Source organism: Ovis aries, chromosome 3, assembly GCF_016772045.2.
Source record: "Ovis aries strain OAR_USU_Benz2616 breed Rambouillet chromosome 3, ARS-UI_Ramb_v3.0, whole genome shotgun sequence".
Classification (NCBI taxonomy): Eukaryota; Metazoa; Chordata; class Mammalia; order Artiodactyla; family Bovidae; genus Ovis; species Ovis aries.
In genome coordinates this window covers 147,283,932-147,304,281 of record NC_056056.1, presented here as the reverse complement: position 1 = coordinate 147,304,281, position 20,350 = coordinate 147,283,932, and the positions used below count along the sequence as shown (strand labels likewise).

At 36.9% G+C, this 20,350-nt stretch overlaps 1 protein-coding gene across 1 annotated transcript in view; it reads right to left on the bottom strand.

Annotated features, from left to right (window-relative positions):
- Window positions 1-20,350, bottom strand: part of SLC2A13 (solute carrier family 2 member 13) — a 515,613-nt gene that overhangs the window by 387,226 nt on the left and 108,037 nt on the right. Inside the window, exon 3 of the mRNA XM_027967447.2 lies at window positions 7,991-8,199. Coding sequence (XP_027823248.2) covers window positions 7,991-8,199 — 209 coding nt within the window. The remainder of the gene's footprint in view (window positions 1-7,990; window positions 8,200-20,350) is intronic.

The window sequence follows — 20,350 nt, the reverse complement described above, 5'->3', positions numbered from 1 at the left end:
CTCACTGGTTAAGGCAAAAATACAATAAAGGTAAAAACACAGTAAAGGTAGTAATCAAGCATGGACACAGTTAGTACAAAAGGTTAAAAGACAAAAGCAGTATAAAGCCATCTGTATCTGCGATAAGTAGTTGAGAAATACACAAAACAAAGATATGTAAAATACGATGTCAAGAGAAGTAATCCTGGGGAAGGTTGAAGAAAACATAGGATTATTAAATTGTATTTGAAATGAAGAGATTAGCAACTTAAAATAATCATATATATATATATACTCAGTTCAGCTCAGTCATGTCCGACTCTTTGTGACTCCATTAACCACAGCATGCCAGGACTCCCTGTCCATCACCAACTCACAGAGTTTACTCAAACTCATGTCCATTGAGTCCGTGACGCCATCCAACATCTCACCCTCTGTCATCCCCTTCTCCTCCTGCCCTTGATCCCTCCCAGCATCAGGGTTTTTTCCAAATAGTCAGCCCTTCGCATCAGGTGGCCAAAGTACTGGAGTTTCAGCTTCAACATCAGTCCTCCCAATGAACACCCAGGACTGATCTCCTTTAGGATGGACTGGTTGGATCTCCTTGCAGTCCAAGGGACTCTCAAGAGTTTTCTCCAACACCACAGTTCAAAAGCATCAATTCTTCAGTGCTCAGCTTTCTTTATAGTCCAACTCTCACATCCATACACGACTACTAGAAAAACCATAGCCTTGACTAGATGGACCTTTGTTGACAACGTAGTGTCACCGGTTTTTAATATGCTGTCTAGGTTGGTCATAACTTTCCTTCCAAGGAGTAAAAGTTACATTTAAAAAAAAAACCTCATGGTAACCACAAACCAGAAACCTGTAATAGATGTGTATAAAAAAGAAAAAGGAATCAAAGCATAACACTAAAGATCAAACCGCAAGAGCATAAATCAAAAGAAGAGCAAAAACTAACTACAAAACTACCCCAAAACATTTTTTTAAAAGGCAGTAGGTACCTAATTATCAATAATTACTTTCAATTTAAACAGACTACATGCTCCCATGAAAGGATACAGAGTAGCTGAATGGATACAAAACAAACCCATATATATGCTATCTGTGCTGTGCTGTGCTTAGCCGCTCAGTCATGTCTGACTCTTTGCGACCTCTTGGACTGTAGCCCACCAGGCTCTTCTGTCCATGGAGATTCTCCAGGCAAGAATACTGGAGAGGGTTGCCATGCCCTCCAGGTGATCCTCCCAACTCAGGGATCAAACCCAGGTCTTCTGAATTGCAGGCATATTCTTTACTGCCTGAGCCACCAGGGAAGCCTAAGAATACTGGAGTGAGTAGCCTATTCCTTCTCCTGGGGGATCTTCCCGACCCAGGAATCGAAATGGGGTCTCCTGAATTGCAGGCAGATTCTTTACCAGCTGAGCTACCAAGGAAGCCCATATATGCTATCTGCTGCTCCTGCCGCTGCTGCTGCTAAGTTGCTTCAGTGGTGTCCGACTCTGCGCGACCCCATAGACGCAGCCCACCAGGCTCCCCCATCCCTGGGATTCTCCAGGCAAGAACACTGGAGTGGGCTGCCATTGCCTTCTCCAATGCGTGAAAGTGAAGTCGCTCAGTCATGTCAGAATGGCCTAATTTCAGATCTAAACATACAACACGTGTGTGCACAGACACACACACACACACACACACACACACACACACACACACGGAAGTGAGGGCATGGGAAAGAAATCAAAGAAGACATTATACACACACACACACACACACACACCTTCAGACATGTGAAAACAAAACACAATGATTCAAAGTTTATGGGATGTAGCAAAAGCAGTTCTATGAGGGAAATGCATAGTGATACAAACCAACCTCAGGAAATGAGAAAAATCTCAAATGAACAACTTAACCTTATACTTAAGGAACCAAAAGACAAAGAATACTCAAAGTTAGCCAAAGGAAAGAAATCAAAGACCACAGAATTACAGACAGAAATAAAATAGAGACTAAAAAAATAATAGAAGAGATCAATGAGATGAAGAGCCAGTTCTTTAAAAAGACAAACAAAATTGATAAGTTTAAGTCAGACTGGTAACAAAAAAGGAGACAGGACCCAATTACATTATATCAGATATGAAAAAGGAATACTTACAATCAACAACAGAGAAATACAAAGGACAGTATGAATGATTATACTCTAATAAAATGAATAATCTAGAAGAAATGGATGAGTTCCTAGAAATGTACAATCTCTCAAGACTGACCAGAATGAAATAGAAAACAGAAACAGACTGATTACCAGAAATGAAACTGAATCAATAATCGAAAACTCTCAACTAACAAACATCTAGACCAGATGGCTTCACAGGTGAATTCTACCAAACATTTATAAAAGAGTTAGCACCTGTAATTCTCAAACTACTGCCAAAAATTACAGAGGCATGAATGCTTCCAAACTCATTCTACAAGATAAGAATAACTCTGATACCAAAACCAAACAGAAATATATATATTTAAAAAAAATTACAGGCCAGTATCACTGATGAACACACATGCAAAAATCCTCAACAAAATAACAGCAAACCAAATACAACAATACATTAGAAGAATCACACACCATGATCAAGTGGAATTTATTCCAGACATGGCTAAATATCCACAAATCAATTAATGTGATATACCACATGAACAAAGTGAAGAATAAAAATCATATGATAATCTCAACAGACGCAGAAAAACCTTTTGACATAATTCAGCATCCATTTGTGATTTAAAACTCTCCACAAAGTGGGTATACAGGGGACATACTTCAACATAATAAAACCATTTATGACAAACCCACAGCTAATGTCATACTCAACAGTGAAAATTGAAAGGACTTTCTATAAGATCAGGAAGAAGGTAAGAATGCCTTCTCTCATCACTATTTTCAGATGTCCCAGCCACAGCCAAGCAGAAGGAAAAATAAAAGGAATCCAAATCTGAAAGAAAGAAGTAAAATGGTCACTGTCTGCAGATGATATGGTACGATACATTAAAAATCCTAAAGATGCCACTGAAAAAGCACTGTAACTAATAAAGTTATAGGATACAAATTTAAAATATAGAAATCTGCTGCATTTCTGCACATTAACAATAAAGTGCCAAAATGAGAATTTTTTTTAAATCCCACTTGCCATCACATTAAAAAATACCTAGGGAATAAATTTAACTAAGGAGATAAAATACCTGTACTCAGAAAACTATAAAACACTGTGAAAGAAATGGAAGATGATACAAACTGATGCAAAGATATACCATGTTGATGGATAGGAAGAATTAATATTGTTAAAATGACCACACTACCCAAGACAATCTACAGATTCAGTGCAATCCCTATCAAACTACCAGTGGTACACTTCACAGAAATAAACAAGTAATTTTAAGATTTTTATGGAAACACAAAAGACACTGAAAAGCCAAAACGATATTGAAAAAAATAACAGTTGGAGGTATCATGCTTCCTGACTTCCTACAAAGTCATCAAAACAGCATGGTACTGACCACAAAATAGACATGCAGAACAATGAATAGAGAATAGAGAGAATAGAGAGCCCAGAAATAAACTCATACATTTATGGTTGGTCAATCTATGACAAGGAGGCAAGAATACACAGTGAGGAAAATACAGTCTCTATAGTAAGTGGTGCTGGAAAAACCAGATAACTACATATAAAAGAATAAAATTAGAACATTTTCTCACATCATATTTAAAAATAAACTCAGAATGGATTAAAGACCTAGATGTACAAATGGAAACCATAAAACTTTCAAAAGAAAACAGAGAATACTCTTTGACATAAATCAAAGCAATATTTTTGGATCTGTTGCCTAAGGCAAATAGGACCTAATTTGAGGTCGACCTTCATGCCATGTGCAGAAGAGATGAAATCCCATTTAAACCCCATCCTATTCCAAGCAAGGCCTATGAGCCTCATCTCTGCTGCTGACCTGTTCAGAGAAGCCACAATATTCACTGCATAAAGTCATAAATTGTGTTTTGAACCCAGAAGTAATTAAGTCCCATATACACTGACATTTCCTACATCAAAAAAATTAATATATAATTCAGTCACTATCCCTATTTTCCTCAAAGAGGTCAAATTTAAATTCAAGTGACCAAGGGAAAAAAAATTTACATAAACAGAGAAGGTACACCTGCAATGTGGGAGACCTGAGTTCAGTCCCTGGGTTGGGAAGATCCTCTAGAGAAGGGAAAGGCTACCTACTACAGTATTTTGGCCTGGAGAATTCCACGGGGTCACAAAGTGTCAGACACAACTGAGCAACTTTCACTTCACTAAGGAGCACAACAGTCACAAGTCACAAATCCACTGGGAACTCAGAGAAGGACGTGGTTTACTGATCTGGAATCAGATTTAGCACGCTCACAGGTAGCAAGAAACCAAGCCACCATGTCTGATGATAAAATATTTCTGCCTAAAAGAAAAGCAGTATTATTAAACAACTACTTTCTACCCTCCTGGAATATCAGGGTATATACGGTGCCTAGGTCAAGGTTCTTCCCTCCAAACAACTGTCTTCCAACACTCGGAGTTTCTGGGCTCCAAGTCATGGCTTGAAATTCGTCTCAACAGAATCCATGGACTGATTGACATACGTCACTCTCTAATCCTCCAACACAATGGCTGAATCTTCTCTGAGCCAGAACATTTTTATTTCAAAGTCAGCTGTTTCTTCATGTGTAATAGTTCATGTAGCCTATCCTCAAATGTAAAGTGACTGAGGGCAAGACATCCTGGTTGTTAAGGCAAATTCTAGCACTGCTCTCTATTTTCCAACTGAATTGACACAGTTTTGCTCATGGACATGAAAATGATGCATGCAATAAAATGGATACTGTGCAAAACATGTTTTATTGTGGTCGGATTCCTCAATAACAAAAATGAAGCCCCAAGTTACTGGTGTCATGTAACATGGGCAAAACTGTGTGCATTCATGCCATAATGCTATTAATTCTTTACCTTTATAAAAGAACAATGGATTAGTTTTAAAATTTAGCAAGATGATAATACTCAGATAATATAAATCATAGATGGATAAATTATTAATCCTATTAGTTATAAAGTTTATAATATTTAATCAAGCATAAGACATGTTGAGATTCAGTGAATAACACAGTATTAAGATTTCTGCCACTTTGTCTTTGAAATGATGGCTGCCTTTTCTTTAAATTTTCAATGAATATGTGATGTATAACAAATACATTTATGTATATAATTTAAAAAGAAAATTTGTGCCAAATGTGCATATAAAGCAATGTTTAATGAGGAAATGATTAAATAGAGTTTAAAAGTGTCTGCCTGCAATGCGGGAAACCTGGGTTTGATCCCTGGGTTGGGAAGATCTCCTGGAGAAGGAAGTGGCAACCCACTCCAGTATTCTTGCCTGAAGAATCCCACGGATGGAGGAGTCTGGTGGGCTACAGTCCATGGGGTCGCAAAGAGTCGGACACGACTGAGCGAGCGATTTAACTTTAATAGCTAAATGGAAATGATTAAATAGCTAATATTTAAATAGCTTAAACACAGTAAGTAGTTCCCAAAGACTTCTGATAAAAATTAAAGTGGGGCTTCCCTTGTAGCTCAGTTAGTAAAGAATCTGCCTGCAATGCAGGAGACCTGGGTTCAATCTCTGGAGAAGGAAATGGCAACCCACTCCAGTATTCTTGCCTGGAGAATCCCATGGAGAGAGGAGCCTGGCAGGCTACAGTCCATGGGGTCACAAGAGTTGGATATGACTTAGCAACTAAACTACCACAACCACCACCAAAGCAGATGCAGGTAACGGCAATCCTGTTTACCTCAAGTATCTATAAAAACCCATTTGATTATACATTGCAAATAGTCACGAGAGGCAATGTGCAGTGTCAACAACTGCATGGCTAGACCAGTCAGACAAATTCTTAAGTAGTCAAAACGAAGCTGCATATCCAAAGCTGTGTAGTAGACTCTGTGGTATACCCACTCCAAAACAAGAACATGTTTGGTTTTTTTTTAAATTAAGTTGTTCTCCTACTCCTCACATAGATTAATAAAAACTTATATTCTAAGTAGTATTTAATATAACCTAATACTCAACAAATATTTCCACTCACACATTATTAGCACATGGGTTTCAAGTGTACTGATTACTACAAAAACAACCTCATATTTAATTCAAGTAACTGATGAAAGGAATTTAGTCAGAAGCATAAAATAAGTTATTTGTAACTTAAATTAACATTTGAAATTATATTTTAAAACCTAATACAATCCTGAACCCATAAAAATGAATTATTTTGTTGAAGCAAAATTCTCTTTAATATATGCACTAATGCGCAGAGTACTTGGGCTTCCCAGGTCAGCACTAGAGTAAAGAACCTGCCTGCCAATGCAGGAGTCATTAGAGACGTGGGTTCAATCTCTGGGTTGGGAAGATCCCCTTGAGGAAAGCATGACAATCCACTCCAGTACTCTTGCCTGGAAAATACCGTGGACAGAGGAGCCTGGGAGGCTGCAATCCATAGCGCTGCAAAGAGCTGGACACGACTAAAGTGACTAAGGACACATGCACAGGTGCACGCAGAGTATTAGAAATGCTGACAATGCCAGGCACATGGTATATATACTGAGAAACTTTTTGTTAAAAATGACCTTCACCTAGATTGGGCTCACAATTAGCTAAAGGCTTTGGTCTGAGCAAGGAAGTAATAAGATCAGTGTTGTGCTGTGTATATCTAAGTCAAGCCACATAGGGTTTCCCTGGTGGCTCAGTTGGTAAAGAATCCACCTGCAATGTGGGAGAACTGGGTTCGATACCTGGGTTGGGATGATCCCCTGGAGGAGGGCATGGCGACCCACTCCAGTATTCTTGCCTGGAAAATCCATGAACAGAGGAGCCTGACAGGCTGCAGTCCACGGGGTCGCAAAGAGTCGGACTAACTGAGCAACTAGGCACACACGTATGGCTACAGAAGTGACCAGTTTCTGAAGAGCGTTCATTCTACTATTTCTTCAGTATCCAAAGAATAGTAAGAGAGGTGAGTGAACGACCTTCCAAGACTTGTGTAAGACATATATCAGTAAAGGGGTGTGTTTGTGTTTGGTATTTTTTCATGTATGAACAACCATTTTACTAATATAAGTTAAGCATCTCCATTGAACAACCCCTTACTATAGAGGCAGGAGGAAAGTTGAGAGAAAATGAAACAGTTTTGGGGAATGTGAATCCAACAAGCATTATAAAATATCTGGTTTTTTCCCATCATAAAACAAATTGCTGACCCAAATCAAGCTGTCAAGATTATAGATCCTGTCTAAGAATCTTTAGATCCCTATATGATTTCTTCTCTGAAATTATATTCATCAACATAAATTAACCAGAAACTTGCTTTATTTTTTGGTTTCTGACATAGTGAAATTGTGATTAGACAAACGTTTTAAGGAAAACAGGGAAATGCAAAACTATCCCATAACTAGTATATGAAGGTATATGCTTAGTCTTAATGTGGAAATTAATTAGTATGGAAAAAATTAGTATGGAAATTAATGTAACATATGTAAACAAGGTGTTAAATTTTACTTAAGTGTTTTATTTTGACAATAGTTCATGCTCACTTTTAAGACACGTCAATAATGCAAGTTTATCTTTATATATTATATATTTACATGTAAAATATACTCAAAAAATGTCCCCCCATACAAAATGACACCTATATCAAGTATTCTGACTTAAAAGAAATCACAAAAATAAAAATTTTGTGAGGACAGTGGCATTCTGGGAATTTCCTTCATTCTTTTATAACACAATTATTTGCTTTTGAAATTAAAATATATTTATTTTGGCTTGGTTATACATATAGAACCACTCCATCATTTAGATACATTAAATAAAATTAAAAGAATATGATTTATAAGTAAAATTATTGTATAGTCTTAAAATTAATATATATATAAAATCCACATACCTGAGCCAACCTCTTTTTCCTCTTCTTCAATGTTGTTTTTGATACTATCATACTCCTCATCAATGGTCTGGTTACCACGCATCTGAGATAAAATTCTACGGGCCTTTTGAGTCTGTCCTTTCTGAATAAGCCATCGAGGACTTTCAGGTAAAAAGAGAAAGCCAAAAAACTGTATAACTGCTGGAATTGCTGCAAGTCCCAGCATGTACCTGCAATAAAAAAAATCAATATATTGCTGTAAAATGTGGTCTTATAAATGCTGAGTATGAATAAAAGGTTTGCATTTACCACACTGGAATAACATATAATGGTAAAAATTAGAAAGATTTTCTTTTCATCATATATATATATGTGTGTGTATCATCAGAAATAATGACATTTTTATACTGTAGCAGGAAATTGAAAAATGAGAAAATCTGATTCTTCTTTATCTCTCCCACAAATTACAATGAAAAGGAATGGACAAAAGTCACATTCATTAAGGATATGTATTCTGAACCAAACACAACATGAAAAATAGCATAATCACTATTCCTATCTAATACTACTATAATTTTGCAATTTACAATATAAACATGGGGTTAAGACAAAATTCTCTAACATCTGGTTAAAAGATATACTGTTCATTAAAATATATGTTCAGATTTCTTTACAGTTATTTCTTTTCTGTAAATAACCAGTTATGACTTCATTTTGCCATCAAGCAACATATGTTTTCAGGCCAAATGCACTGTACTTTGTTTTTTAAAAAAGACAAGGAGATGGGGAAGGACAGAGAGTTAGGAAAGCATATAGCAGCTGATAGCAGAAAAAATATAGTCAGATGCAAATAATGACTATTAAAATGTTTAGGACTATGAAAAAGCTACTTATGTTGTTTCATTTGTCCTCTTCTTCAGACATCTGTTCTTATTTTAATTGTAGGATAATTACAATATTGTGATGGTTTTTGCCATACATCAACATAAGTGTCTATACTTAATGACTGGCAAAATTCTAAATAGCAAATAAGCACACCACTTTAAATCTGCCAGAGAAATAACAAAAATAGCAATATGAATATATCAATATCAAAGATCTCTTCAAATTATTCTGACCACTGGATTAATCCCCTAACATCTCCAGGCCTCAATCCTTTTAAACTGAGTTATACTACATAAACTTCAAGGCCTCTTTAAACTGATGGCTTCTATGAATCTAGGAAGAGTTGGACACTGCTGAGCAACCTAAAAAAAAAAATCAGTCTAGGACACTTGGATGTTTCCTACTGATCCAGGTTCCCAGAATATTTTCCATGGTAGATATATGGTGGCAGAGCTCAGAAGGCCGGTCCTGATTACATAATAATCCATAAATTAATGAGAATCCACCTGATTCAATACATTTTTCAAAGCTATTCTAACTTTTCGGTTCACTTCAATCGCTCAGTCGTATCTAAATCTTTGCAACCCCATGGATGGCAGCACTCTAGGCTTCCCTGTCCACCACCAACTCCTGGAGCTTGCTCAAATTCATATCCATCAAGTTGGTGATGTCATCCAACCATCTCAGCCTCGGTCATCCCCTTCTCCTGCCTTCAGTCTTTCCCAGCATCAGGGTCTTTTCCAATGAGTCAGTTCTTCATATCGGGTGTTAAGCTATAGTAAATCAAAAGTACAGCAATCCTGAAGACTCCTACACATATCTTGTGAACAAGTCTATTATTTTCCAGGCAATTTCATTTTAATTCCAAAAAGAGTAGAAAAGCAAAATACAACTGCTACATGAGTCTTCAGAGTATCTCTTATGACAAACTGTAGCAACAAATACACTCAGAAAAATTAACTAAGATATAGAAAGTAAACAAAGTGTTTATGAATGACTGACTAAATAAATCACTTAATATTAAAAGATCTTATTAGACATGTTTCATACTTTAATCCATTAATTTTGAAAATTACACCAATACTGAATCATTCCTTCCTCAGCTCGCCTACAAAACATTTTTAACCTCAATTTATGTCATTATACCTTATATTATAATCAATTCTTTACCTATCTCACTTGATTGCATATTTAACCATGTTTCAGCAAAGGACCTTATAAAGTATCTTGCACAGTGGGCATTTAGTAAATGTTTTGTGAAATGATACAAAGCAGCTTTATAATATAAACTGTCTAGAAAAACTAAACAGAAAATAACTGTTTCACATTTCTATAATAGCATTTTATGCAAAACCCTACTGGGTCATTTAGGTCTGCAAAGTTACTTACAGAGTAATTCTTTCCAAGAAACTAAATTTTTGTAATTCAAGATAGAACCAAACCTTTTCTTCTGAAGAAGACTCATTTGATGAGAACTAAAAAGATTAGCTCACACAAATGCATATTTCTGGCCTCTTTCCTTCATGATGTTAATTAGTATAACCAAATCTGTTACTTAAATGTATGTTTTAATGCTGTAAATGAATGAAGTTTCTATTCAGTTGTGTTCTCTCTTTAAAAATTTAAGAGAAAAGATTATCCTACACTCCTAGTTATTTAAAAGAAAAGCAATAAAAAGATGATTTCAAGAGCTTACTGACTGGAAGACCCTGGTGCTGGAAAAGACTGAAGGCAAGACAAGAAGAGGGCAACAAGGATAAGATGGTCAGATGGCATCACTGACTCAATGGACATAAGTTTAAGCAAACTCAAGGAAAGAGTGAAGGACAGGGAAGCCTGGTGTGCTGCAGCTAATGGGGTCACAAAGAATCAGACACAAGTTAGCAACTGAACAACAAATGAAAAGGTAGAAATCAAATATGTTGAATTAGTAAATAAATAAGAAAAGTACTAAAGGTGAAACCCTTTATGTTCATTTCTTTATACCTTTCTCGACCTTTTATTCTGTTCTCCAAACCCCCTTTAGTGATGAATTAAGATTAAAGGGATACACGAAATACTTCAAAGCAGCACTGAAATGAATAAAGAAACTGAATGATTTTTAGACCCAAAGATGCTCACGTAATACTTTGCACTATTGTAGGCTTCCCTGGTACACTTCATTATGCACTATTTAATCCCAGAACATAAATTTTTTTTTTAATTAAAAGAAACAAGAAGAGGAGAAAAGGGAAAAGAAAAACACAAACATACATATTAGTTTGTTTTCTAAGCCAGCTGTAGGAGACAGAATACTTCAGCCCTCCAGCCTTCTGAAATTTCTAAATGCAAAAAGTCTAGATCTGACATTTACAATTCAATGACTTAATACCAGAATAAGAAAAAGAAACTCACATTCTACTGCCAAATTTTAAGGAAATTAAAGCCTATTTTCAGAGACTGGTCAAGATAAACATGTTTTATACATTTACATCCTAAGATTCCTCTTTTAAAGGTAAAACAAAGAGGCTTATTTTCAGTTCAATTCAGTCGCTCAGTCGAGTCTGACTCTTTGTGACCCCATGGAATGCAGCACAGTGGGCTCCCCTGTCCATCACCAACACCCAGAGCTTGCTCAAACTCATGTCCATCAAGTTGGTGATGAAATAAAACCCATCTCATCCTCTGACACCCTCTTCTCCTCCTGCCTTCAATCTTTCCCAGCATCTGGGTCTTTCCCAAAGAGTCAGTTCTTCACATCAGGTGGCCAAAGTATTGGAGCTTCAGCTTCAGCATCAGTCTTTCCAATGAATATTCAGGACTGATTTCCTTTAGCATTGACTGGTTTTATCTCCTCGCAGTCCAAGGGACTTTCAAGAGTCTTCTCCAACACCACATTTCAAAAGCATTAATTCTTCAGCACTCAGCTTTCTTTCTGGTCCAACTCTCACATCCATAGATGACTACTTTGAAGCTTTGTTAGCAAAGTAATATCTCTGCTTTTTAATATGCTTTCCAGGTTGGTCATAGCTTTTCTTCCAAGGAGCAAGCATCTTTTAATTTCACAACTGCAGTCACCATCTGCAGTGATTTCAGAGCCCAAGAAAATAAAATCGGTCACTGTTTCCATTGTTTCCCCATCTATTTCCATCTATTTCCTCATCTTTGTCTCCTAGATGGGACCAGATGCCATGATCTTCATTTTTTGAATGATGAGTTTTAAGCCAGCTTTTTCACTTTCTTCTTTCACTTTCATCAAGAGGCTCTTTAGTTCTTCTTCACGTTCTGCCATAAGAGTGGCATCATCTGCATATCTGAGGTTATTGATGTCTCCCCCAGCACTCTGATTCCAGCTTGTGATTCATCCAGCCCAGCATTTCGCATGATGTACTCTGTATATAAGTTAAATAAGCAGGATGACAATATATAGCCTTAACATATTCCTTTCCCAATTTGGAACCAGTCTATTGTTCCATGCCCAGTTCTAACTGTTGCTTCTTGACCTGCATACAATCTAGGCTAATTAAAGCACTGCTATAGACTCACCAAGAGTCCCCTAAATCCAAGGAAACCAGATGAATGACAAGAGTACACTGATAAAGCAGGCAGGCAATTCCCAAACAAACAAGTAGCCCCCTGACATGGGATATCTCCTTATTATAAGTCAAATCAAGAGTTCTAAATCCTGGCTACACATTAGAATCACCCAAGAGGCTTTTAAAACATACCAGCAGCCAGGTCTCAACCACCCCAGAGATTCTGACTAATTGGTCTGGGCTTTAAGACCAGGGAATTCTATTTTCTTAAAAGTTCCCAAGGTGGTACTAATGTGCCTTCATGGCTAAAAACCACTGATCTAAGTGTTTAAAAACCCAGAGGGTGAAAGTGAACAATAAGCACTCAAGGTCCACATTTTAAGCAAATGCCATTTACCTTCTAGAGGCCAGACAGCACATCAAGCTGAAATAATGGGAAAGCAGGTTGATGCAAGAAAAAGAGCCAAGCCTTCATGAAGTCTAAAATCTTTCGCATTCTCTTTAGTATCAAGACTACTCATAGAAAGATACCTTTTAAAACTTTCTAAACTGAAGTTAACAAATGAGTTATTCCCTGGTACAACTAGGAGTACCAGGACCTACATACCAGACAATTAAGGCAGGAACCTCAAATACTAAGCAATACTTCCAAATTGTGTGGTTGGGCCAGCTATCAATGAATCACCAGTCTAGGTTCAATGCAGGATACAGGATGCTTGGGGCTGGTGCACTGGGATGACCCAGAGAGATGGTATGGGGAGGGAGGTGGGAGGGGGGTTCAGGATTGGGAACACATGTACATCTGTGGTGGATTCATGTTGATGTATGGCAAAACCAATACAGTATTGTAAAGTAAAATAAAGTTTAAAAAAAAAGAAAGAAAAGAAAAATAAGTAAATAAATAAAGGAGACAAGCCTGGTTTCATCTCAGATTAAGCCTTCCCAGTGTCAGGAACTGAAACTGTAAACCAAACATCCTTCATTCCTAGGTGTCAACCTTCTACACTATGGCTGAGTAGACCTGCTAAGCTGCTGCTATTTGATGGCCTATTCCTCACACAGAATCAAACAAGTCCTTCATTGAACTGAACATTTAGAATCAATCTTGTCTTAAAGGAATCACATTGCTCTCACTATGAAATGAAAGATAAGTGTCCTTGAATAGATGGACATTTAAAACACAGTATTTTGCAGTTCATAAATGCCCTTCTCTGAACTGATGACAAAATGGTTATCTGATAACACAGGCAACAGATGGACACATTATTTATCTCTAGTAGTTCCACAGTGATATTAATTATGTTCCAAATTCATGAAAATCTACTTGAAGGTATAAACTCAGCTTGGACATATGATCATTTCACAGTAACAGCAAAAGTAATAGCTAATACATAGCACTAGCACCAGTTACTGTGTGCCAAGCACTGCTCAAAGGAATTAAAATACCTTATTTATCCCAAAACAACCCTAGGACATAGGTGCCATTATTATTACCATTTTAAAGACACAGAAACAAGGCACAAAGAAGATATAGAACTAGCATGCAGTAGAATTAGGATTAAAACCCAGGCTCCTATAATAAATGTTTCTTTTAAGTTAAGCTACAATAAATGTTTAATGATTATTTGATAAAATTCATAAAAGGGGGCATACATTTGTATTAGTCTCATATTTAAATACTTTGAAGGATCGCTTCAGAAGTTTGTTGTTTACACATCTCTCAGTGTTGTTAACACATCTCAGTAAAGCCCTGCAGCAACAAAAGGAGAAAGAGCCTCTGAGTGCTGTCCTCCCAGTGTCACCAAACATAGCACAGCATGGGGCCAGGCACCCACTGGGCTAGGGATCTGCAAACTGGACTTAACAACACTGACCCACCAGTGGCAAACCAAATATCTTTTTATCTTCTCAACACCAGAGTGTTTCTATGAGAACAGCTGACTATTAAAGAAAATATAATTTTTAAGGGTAAACTTCTACTGTTTATCATGCCAAACTGAATTTTGATTTCATTTTTCTTTAATCTATACAGGTAAACTTTTCATACAGGAAAAATTTAAACAATAAGACAACAGATAATTTAAAAGACGATTGGAGCAGCAAAATTTTGACTTGAGAGTTGATCCTTTTAAAATGTTTTATATGACAAACTGGGCTGTGCTGTGCTAAGTCGTTTCAGTTGTGTCTGACTCTTTGTGACCCCATTGACTGTAGCCTGCAAAGCTCCTACGATCATGGAATTTTCCAGGCAAGAATACTGGAGTGGATTGCCATTTCCTCCTCCAGGGGATCTTCCCGACCCAGGAATCGAACCTGCATCTCTTACATTGCCTGCATGGGCAGGCAAGTTCTTTACCACTAGCACCACCTGGCAAGTCCCTTTATACGACATATGTGATATTAATAGACCTAAAGTTGCTTTTCCCTACATTTTGTTTTCCAATGTCTGCCTCCCAGAGGCTTCCCCAAAAGGAACTGTGCTGGAGAGAGTAACCATTATCCTGCATCATATTCTTTTTTACTTCTTTTCTCCCCTCTATTCTTTTTCTTCCTCAAATTCTCAAATGTCAAGAAAAAGGGTTACCAGGGCCTTGTAATGTAAAAGCCATACATACGATTTATGGTTTTAATTGTAAGTCAAGCTATAACAGAAAGACTATCACAGCTAGGGGAATTGTATTACAAAGTGTTATATTTAAAACAAACTATATAAAATTATTTTTATGGCTCTTGAGGTGCTGGATTATACTAACAGAAGACATTTTCATGTGGAAAAGTAAAGATTTTTTTGGACACTGCAGGCATTTAGCCAATTATCCTCCTAATGAGCCATGAGAGCATTAAGGTGCAGCTCAGTAATTACTTCCTTACCTGTCTCTAGACCTCAGGTTGTTAAAAATTTACAGTTTTAAGCCAAATTATCACATTACATTTTTCTAGTCATAGAGAATCTTGATATTTTTCAAAACACAATCTCTGAAACTGTCTTGGGTACAGGTAGGGTTTTTAGCAATATCCTCTAATAATATAGAATACTGTCTTATAATAAACTGGAAAAAAAAAACCCAAATGTATTTGTTATTATAACAGTTTTACTTCCATTTTTTATCTTCTAGTTTGTATTTGTATCTATTTTCTATTCATTTAGAAATAAGAATGTTATGTTAACCCATTTCTAAGAACACAAATATATTAGAGGAATACTGTATCATAAATACTAAGATGCTGTGCTTTATTCTTTAAAACTCTACAATTTCAAACTGGCATCCTTTCACGTATAATTATGATTTAAACTTTAAATCTTTTTTTCCTGAAACGTTTCACTGAATATCATAGAACGAGTCAGCAGTTAGAATCAGTAAATTCTTTGAAAACGTTACTTTATGAAGATTTATGTTACTTTATGCTTACTTAGAATGCTAAGGCTGAACTTCAAACATCTGAATGTAAGTTAATGCCAAACTCAAGAAGTTGAGTATCATGAACAAACTTAATTAGAGTGCTGCTGCCGCTAAGTCGCTTTAGTTGTGTCCGACTCTGTGCGACCCCATAGATGGCAGCCCACCAGGCTCCCCTGTCCCTGGGATTCTCCAGGCAAGAACACTGGAGTGGGCTGCCATTTCCTTCTCCAATGCATGAAAGTGAAAAGTGAAAGTGAATTCGCTCAGTCATGTCCAACTCTTAGTGACCCCATGGACTGCAGCCCACCAGGCTCCTCTGTCCATGGGATTTTCCAGGCAAGAGTACTGGAGTGGAGTGCCATTGCCTTCTCCATAATTACTGTGCAGTATTGTGTAAATCCAAAAACATCTCCCCAAGCTGCAACTTTCCAATACATTGATTGTTATACTCTATACATACCGGTAAGAATTTCCCCTTAAAAAGGCATAAGCCAATCCCTTCAAACCACATCCAAAAACACAGTCCTTCAGCCCTATATCTAGAGCTACTCAATTTTGATGTTCAAGAGTCCTATGGATTTTGAGTTTTTCATGTATTTCTTATATTGTTTAAGTAATAATACATGAGTAATACATTTACTCCAAAATCTCTATTCTTGGATTTACAAAAGAAACAGCCACCTTTAAATATTAATAATAAAATATTTATTCAATACTCATCAAACATAAGTTATGGCTTATATATGTTCCTACTTAATGAAGAAGTTTTAAATGCAAGAACACAGTACTGAATTTTACTATCTGCTACAGTTATAACAACTTATTTCATAATATATTTTTAAAGTTTTGTTCATCACTCAGAAGAACTTAAAATAAGAATTATACTGCCTTAAAAAGGCTACAAATGAACTTATCTACAAAACTAAAATAGAATTACAGACATAGGTAATAAATTTATGGCTTCCAGCAGGTAAAGGGGGAAGGAATAAATTAGGAGACTGAAATTGACATATATACACTACCATATATAAAACAGATAACTAATAAGGACCTAGCACAGGGATCTCTATTCAATATTCTATAATGGTCTATATGGGCTGCTGCCGCTGCTGCCAAGTTGCTTCAGTCATGTCCGACTCTGTGTGACCCCACAGACGGCAGCTCACCAGGCTCCACCGTCCTGGAGATTCTCCAGGCAAGAACACTGGAGTGGGTTGCCATTTCCTTCTCCAATGCAGGAAAGTGAAAAGTGAAAGTGAAGTCACTCAGTCGTGTTCGACCCTCAGCGACCCCATGGACTGCAGCCTACCAGGCTCCTCCGTCCATGGGATTTTCCAGGCAAGAGTACTGGAATGGGGTGCCATTGCCTTCTCCATCTATATGGGAAAAGAATCTAAAAAAGAATAGATACATGCGCTTGTATAAAAGATTCACTTTCAAGTTTACCTGAAACTAACACAACATTGTAAATCAATTATATTTCAATAAAAAATTTTTTAAAGAAATAAAATACTGCCTAATTAAGACCTCAGGCTAAGAAGTTAATTTTCTTCTGCCATTAAGGGCTATGTTCTGTATTCATCAATGATCATTCATATTATCAATGACTAATACACTTGAAAATCTGATGGGAGACAGAACAAACAAGAGACACGCAACTGGGGGTAAATAATTTTAAAAACATTAATGTGTCAAGTTGAATTCTCTCTAGTAAAAAAAAAAAAAAAAAAGATACATGAGCAGCAAACGAGCAATTTTTGTGTTACCTAGTAAATGAATCTATGTAAAAAACATCAGCCATAGGTATAAACATAGACATAAGCCAAAGAAAATATTAACTTTATCTAGAGCTTAGGGAAAAAAACCTCTGAATGAAATCTGAAGTCAATATACAAGGCAAGTGGCTTCTATTCAGTTCAGTTGCTCAGTCATGTACAACTCTTTGAGACCCCATGGACTGCACCACGCCAGGCCATACTGTCCATCACCAACTCCTGGAGCTTTCTCAAACTCACATCTATTGAGTCAGTGATACCACCCAACCATCTCATCGTCTGTCGTTCCCTTCTCTTCCTGCCTTCAATCTTTCCCAGCATCTAGGTCTTTTCCAATGAGTCAGTTCTTCTCATCAGGTGGCCAAAGTACTAGAGCTTCAGCATCAGTCTTTCCAGTGAATATTCAGGGCTGATTTCCTTTAGGATTGACTGGTTTGATCTCTTTGCTGTCCCAGGGACTCTTAAGAGTCTTCTCCAACACTACAGTTCAAAAGCATCAATTCTTCAGCGCTCAGCTTTCCTTACAGTCCAACTCTCACATCCATACATGACTACTGGAAAAACCATAGCTTTACCTAGATGGACCTTTATCAGCAAAGTAATATTTCTGCTTTTCAATATGCTGTCTAGGTTAGTCATAGCTTTTCTTCCAAGGAAGAAAATTTCATGACTGCAGTCACCATCTGCAGTGTTTCTGGAGCCCAAGAAAATACAGTCTTTTATTTTCTGTCACTGTTTCCATTGTTTCCCCAACTATTTGCATGAAGTGATGGGACCAGATGCCATGATCTTAGTTCTTTGAATGTTGAGTTTTAAGCCAGCTTTTTCACTCTCCTCTTTCACTTTCATCAAGAGGCTCTTCAGTTCCTCTTCACTTTCTGCCATATGAGTGGTATCATCTGCATATCTGAGGTTATTGACATTTCTCCTGGCAATCTTGATTCCAGCTTGTCCTTCATCCAGCCTGGCATTTTTCAAGGCATGTGGCTTGGTTGAGGTTATTTAGTGTTGTAGTCACAGTAGGATCAGCAAGATACACTAGCTTTGATAGAATAAGATTAGATGCTATTTAAATAAATGAATGTGGTATTCGGCAGAGATATTAGATAGTTTTAAACAACATGGCAAAATGCACCAAGACTTGTGTAAAATTCACAGTACAAGTGCAGAAAATAATGCGCACACAGCCATACCTACATATATACACCCTCTTTTTTCAAACTCTGAATATCTTCCATATGCAAAGCTCTACACTTGAGATTATGGAGATACACAAATGATCAAGAGACATTTCCTTGCTTCAAGGAACTTACACCTAGTAATCATGGAATGAAATAGTATTATATAATTGCTATGATTGAGATTTAGTCACAGTGTAAAAGTAAGGAGAAAAATTATTTCAACAGAGGATATTAGAAAAAGTGTCATGGTAAAAACAACATTTAAATTACCACTGACTATTGCAGAAAAGGAATATAAAGCAAGGAGCCAATATAAGATTCAAATTAGAGACTTCCCTGGTGGCTCAGTGGATCAGAATCTGCCTGCAAAGCAAGGAACATGGGTTCGATCCCTGGTCCAGGAAGATTCCAAACATCACAGAGCAACTAAGCCCACGATCCACAACCACTGAGCCTGTGCTCTAAGAGCCTACAAGCTACAACTACCAAGCCCACTTGCAGCAACTACTGAAGCCGCTGTACCTCAAGCCTATGCTCCGTAACAAGAGAGGTCACTATAAGGAGAAGCCTACTCAGCACAACCAAAAGTATCCATAGCTTGCCACAACTAAGGAAAGCTTGCAAAACAACAAAGACCCAGCACAGCCAAAATAAATAAATAAATATAAATAGGTAAAATTAAAATATTCAAATTATCTTTTTTGTAAAATTTGCATACAATATAATGAGATGATCCAAGGTATACCATTCTATGAGTTAATGTATCTATATCCATACATGTCTCCTTGACCATCTTAGTCAAGAAACACAACATTTCCATCATCCAAGTAGGTTCCCTCAAACCCTACCGCCTTTCAGTCAATCCCCATTGCCCTAGATCATCACCGGTCGAATTTCTGTGCCCATAGTTAATTTTGGGGCTTCCCTGGTGGTTCAGTCAGTAAAGAATCTGCCTGCAGTGTGGGAGACCTGGGTTCAATCCCTAGGTTGGGAAGATCCCCTGGAGGAGAGTATGGCAACAGTTAATTTTGAATGTTAATGAAATTTATATGGAATCATAGAGACCATACACTTTTGTGTCTAGCTTCTTTCAATCATGTTTTTGAGATACATTCATCCTTTTTAATCTACTGATTTATCAATCCTTACCAGTCTCTCACTGATTATTTTCACTTTATACTAACTCTTGAAATCAGTGAATTCTCCACCTTGTTCTTCAAGATGGTTTTGGCAATTTTAGGTCCTCTACTTTTCTGTAAAAATTTTAAAATCAATTATCCATTTCAGTGAATTCAAATGAATGTAATTGGTGATGGTAGACATCTTAATCTTGATCTATATCACAAGGGAAAGCATTTAAGCTTTCCCTATTGAATATAAAGTTGGCTGCACATTTCTTCACAGATGTCCTTTATTGAATTCAAGAAGTCTCTTCCTTTCTAGTTTGCAGAAAAGGTTTTATCATAAATAAATGTTATTCTGTCAAATGTTTTACTGCATAAACTGAGATTGACCACTTAGGTTTTCTTCCTTTAAACAATTCAACATGGAGACTTCTACAAATTACTTTTCATATGGTATACAACCTGACTTTCCTGGGAAACCTGTCTCAGTCAGTTTATAT